This window comes from Mercenaria mercenaria, chromosome 13 (genome assembly GCF_021730395.1).
Source record: "Mercenaria mercenaria strain notata chromosome 13, MADL_Memer_1, whole genome shotgun sequence".
Classification (NCBI taxonomy): Eukaryota; Metazoa; Mollusca; class Bivalvia; order Venerida; family Veneridae; genus Mercenaria; species Mercenaria mercenaria.
This window is the reverse complement of record NC_069373.1, coordinates 45,237,497-45,242,060: the sequence shown is the minus strand read 5'-3', so window position 1 is coordinate 45,242,060 and position 4,564 is coordinate 45,237,497. Positions and strand designations below refer to the sequence as shown.

Sequence of the window (4,564 nt, the reverse complement as noted above, 5' to 3'; positions counted from 1 at the left end):
CTGTTTTTGATTTGGATTTAGGAGTTAGAAGTAAGTGTATTTTCTTCGGGTTACATTTTTACATAAATTTTCACTTAGATTTAAATTTTTGAATTAGGCGTAATTTTTGTTTCTAAAGCTCATTAATAGATTTAGTTACAAAGAGTACAATTTTGCTCTCAGTAAGATATAAGATAGTCCTTTACTTCGGAGTATTAAGAGGTTTTGACAGGTTTTTCAGTTGTTAGTACACCCACTCTAAAAATTCCTAACACATAAACGTTTTTAACTCCCCTGATTTCCTATAATTAGAATCACTATAGAAACTATACCCAATAGACGCGACTGCCCCGATAGCTCAGTGGTTTCGCCATTGGACTTGTAATCCAGTGGATACTTAGTCCGGTGGTTCGCTCCCTACTGGCGTCAAGTGTTTTTTTTTCTCAAAGTATAAACTACTTTGCTTACATTTTTTTCACAAGATCCATATTTCTTTTTGCTTTAAGAAAAGCAGATAGAAATATTTTTATTGAATTATCAATACAATTAAGTTTAACATAAAACAATTTATGAGAAACTTAATTAGGCAGAGCTAATTACAAAATTATAAAAATACCAGTTCAGACGTAGTGCACTAATTTTCGGTCGGGAGATAGCAGCGTTTGTTAAAAAGTCTTGAAAGTGTTGCTAGTAAACGCAGAATTTTGATATGTTTAGCAACTTTGAAAAATTTCAAGAATTTTAACTTACACTCGAAAATTTCAAAAAAAAAACCGGTCGACTTAGCCGCGCGATATATTTTTTTGAACGCAGTTTAAATCTTAGTCATTGTTCATACCAAAGATTCTCGCATATTGTTATACATTGACAAAGTGTACCTGTGACTTCAATAATTATTGATTATACCCTAAACGTAACGCATATATATATCAATCCTCCATAGCTCAGTGGATAGTACAGGGAGTTAGGAAGCGAGAGGTCTTGGGTTCGATCCCCAGTCAGAGAAAGTATTTTTCTACCTTCATATAGTAAGAAAAGGGTTTAAGAACAGAAATTAGTTCATAGAAACATGATATGACAAGTAATTAGATTAATTAACTAATTAAGCAGCATAGTTACCGCATACATTACAAATGGTGTAACATAAAGTAAGGCTAGTAACTCAGGAAAGCTATAGTACTACAAGTGGTGTATGATAAAGTAAGGGAGGTAATAGTGTCAGAATATAGATCTACAAGTGGCGTCTACTAAATAAAGGTAAGTAACTCTGTGAAGATTACAAGTGGCGTATAGTTGAATAAGGGCAGTCAAGTAGTTAAAGTAGTGTATAGTTGTGTAAGTGGCGGTTACAGATACCGTATACTAAACAAAGGGAAGTAACGTGATATAATCTATAGAAATATACTAGATATATGCTAATGAAGGTTGTTGTTGATATGTTCTTCATCATTTATTGAACATAGATTTTTCTGTGTTGTAACCGGATTTAGTGTTCTATAAAAGTGATATATCTGAAGTGATAAACACTTACATTACTATGAGTGAAATACATATTCTGTGAAAGTGAAATATCTTCAGTGATAAACACTTATAAGTGAAATATATTACTGAGGGTGAAGTATATAGTCTATATATGAATGTGATAGTGTGTATTGTGTGTTTATGTTAACTAAAGTGTTACTTAATGTGAAATTGATGTGAATTGACTACTGTGCGTGAAAAATAGAATTGTGTTGAAACAAATAGTTCATAAAGGAAGGAGGCTCAATATATGTCAATAAAGAACTCAGATTAAGGAGAAGAGAATTCAAAAGGATGATGAGGAGAGGAAACGAAAAGAACAATTAAAATAGAACTAATGGAAAAGAACTTGACTAATAAGAAAACAAAGAGAGCAACTGAGACTGAATAGACAAAGGAAGAGAATAACAGGAGTAGATGATATAGATGTTCAACATATGGAAACTGTTAACCATAGAGAAAGATATGGAGAAATTGCCAATAGAACTGAGGATCTTGATGAAGTTATATAGAAAGAGTTTCCTGAACACGGAGAAACTGATAACACGGAGTTCAACGTAGTTGAGAAACAGGATTTGAAGAGGAATATATCTCACACAATTCAACTCATATACTTGAGACAGAAGTGATTCAGAACAAAGATGATAACGATAACATGAATGAAAGTCATGATATCAGTGCTGAGATTGAACAATTGAATACATTTTTAAGTGAGTTAAATGGTCCAGATCAAAGAGCAAACTTTCTCAAAAGTGACAGAACAATATACACAAGATAAAGGATACATCTATAGAAAGCCCAGCCAGAATAAATGGAAAAATCCGACTGTAAGCTTCACGGACATGAGGCAGGATTATACAAATAAAGGAATACAAAGCCAAGATAAAGGAGAATTAACAAAAAGATAGTTATAGAAAACATAAAGTCTTAAGAAAGGAAGGGGATGAAAGGAGAACACCCATGTCTGATGTAGCAAGTATTTGGACCAGATAAGATCTCATAGAGCAAAACAGATGACAAGTCTGAGAAATCACGGCAGTACAAGGAAAAGGAGGCCATAGAAGAAAGAATTAAACAGAAAGAAAGGGAAATGCAATTATTGAAACAAGAAAAAGTATGAGAGAAAGGAAAGCCACTGAAAGATTAGAAAAGAAAGAGTATGAGTTGGACAAACTGATAGCTGAGCAAGAAGAGTATCAAAGGAAGTTAGTTGTAAGACAGAAAAGAGCAAGAGTTAGAGTTTTTGATGGAGAAGAAAAGATTATCAGATGAAGTGGAATCATTTAAGCAGCAATTAAATGAGGATATGTTCAGAAAAGAAACAGAAATGAGACAAAGGCATGACATGATAGAGGAGATAGTAAGGAAAGATATGGAAATGAGAATTAGAAAAGAAATGGAGGAAAGTATCAGAAAAGAATTGGAAGTAAAAATGCAAAATGATACAAAGGAGGAGCGACGAAAACAGGAGGAATCGGAAAGAAGGAAGATGTTAGATAGTGAAAGAGAAATGGAAGCAAGAAACCGAAAGGAAATAGAAGAAAGAAGAAGAAAAAGGGAAGAAAGCGAGAAAGCATTGAAATTAAGGAGAGAGAAGCAAAAGGAGGAAGAAGATGAGCTGATGAAAAGCATACAGAGACTTAAAGTTAGAGAGGAGGAAGTAAATGCTGAACAAGAGACGGAAAGCACTGATGATGATGAAGGCAAGGAAATAGAGGAGAGGATAAGACGATTAAGGGAAGAAAAAGAAAGCTTGGAAAAGAGACATAAAGAGAGAAGGGGGAAAGCAAAGGATGATAAAAAGGAGCAGAAAGATGAAGAAGATACGAGAAGATTACTCAGCAAGCCCAAAATACCACAGTTTGACGGAAACCAGTTTGAAGAATGGAAATTGGAAATAACAAGTCTCATTGAAACAAAGCTTTACAAGGAATACATATTAGCCCAAGCCGTAAGAAATTCGATAACAGGAAAAGCAAGAAAAGTTCTACTGACTCTGAAACCATCAGCTTCCACTAAGGCGATACTGAAGAAAATGGAGGACATTTATGGAAATATTAGAAGTGGAGATTCCATCATACATGATTTTTACTCGGCAAAGCAGACCAGAGGAGAGCCGTGTTCAGAATGGGGTGTTAGAATAGAAACGCTATTTTATCAAGCACTGGAGAGAGGTGAAATAGAAGAATCTAGAAAGGATTCAAAGTTAAAAGAGCGATTTTGGAGAGGACTTTTATCTGAGAAAATAAAGATAGCTACAAGATCAGCATATGAATCATCAGGATCATTTGATACCCTTCGAAAGAAAGCAAGGATTGAAGAATTAGAAATAGAAAGCGAAACTTTACCATCAGAACATGGAGTGAAAGATTCAGATATCAAGTCAGTGATTCGAAATATTCCAGAACAAGTGAATACACACCAACCAATACGTAGAGCAGAAGAAACGAACGCAAAGATGGATGAACTATTGAAAAAGATGATGGAATTAGAGAAAGAAATCAGAGACATAAAAAGTAACCAGAGTGGAAATACAGAGAGTAAAAGAGGAACAGGCGGATACAGACTACGACCATATGGAAGGCCTTATAGATGGAGACGGTATGAAGTTGATAGAAGTGTTGATGATAATCCGAAGAAGTCGGAGGAAAAGAAGAAGGAAACCCCACCAAAAGAGCACTCATCAGAGAAGTCAAAAGACAATTTAAACTAGATGCGGTCTCTGTTGAGGGGCAAACAAGAGACAAACATCAAAGCCCTGACTTGAAAAGAAATATGTTTCATAGAATAGTTGGAGAAAGCAATGAAAGTACAATCATAGTTGAAGATATAACAACAAAAGGCCTCATTGATACTGGATCGATGGTCACAACAATTTCTGCCAAGTTTTATGAATCATTAGATCCTGTTCCACCATTATATTCACTAGACGAGTTTGAATTGGACATTAAATGCGCCAGCGGACAAAGTTTACCTTATTGTGGCTGTACTGAAATAGACATCAAAATTCCATCATTATCGGACACTATTTTCACTATTCCTGCACTAATCGTTGAGACCACCG

General features: G+C 34.7%; 1 protein-coding gene across 1 annotated transcript; it reads left to right on the top strand.

The window, feature by feature from the left end:
* Nucleotides 1–2,746: 2,746 nt before the first annotated feature.
* Nucleotides 2,747–4,213, top strand: LOC128547733 (trichohyalin-like). Its single transcript, XM_053520856.1, has one exon. The coding sequence runs from the start codon at nt 2,747–2,749 to the stop codon at nt 4,211–4,213; it is 1,467 nt and encodes a 488-aa protein (XP_053376831.1).
* Nucleotides 4,214–4,564: the final 351 nt, after the last annotated feature.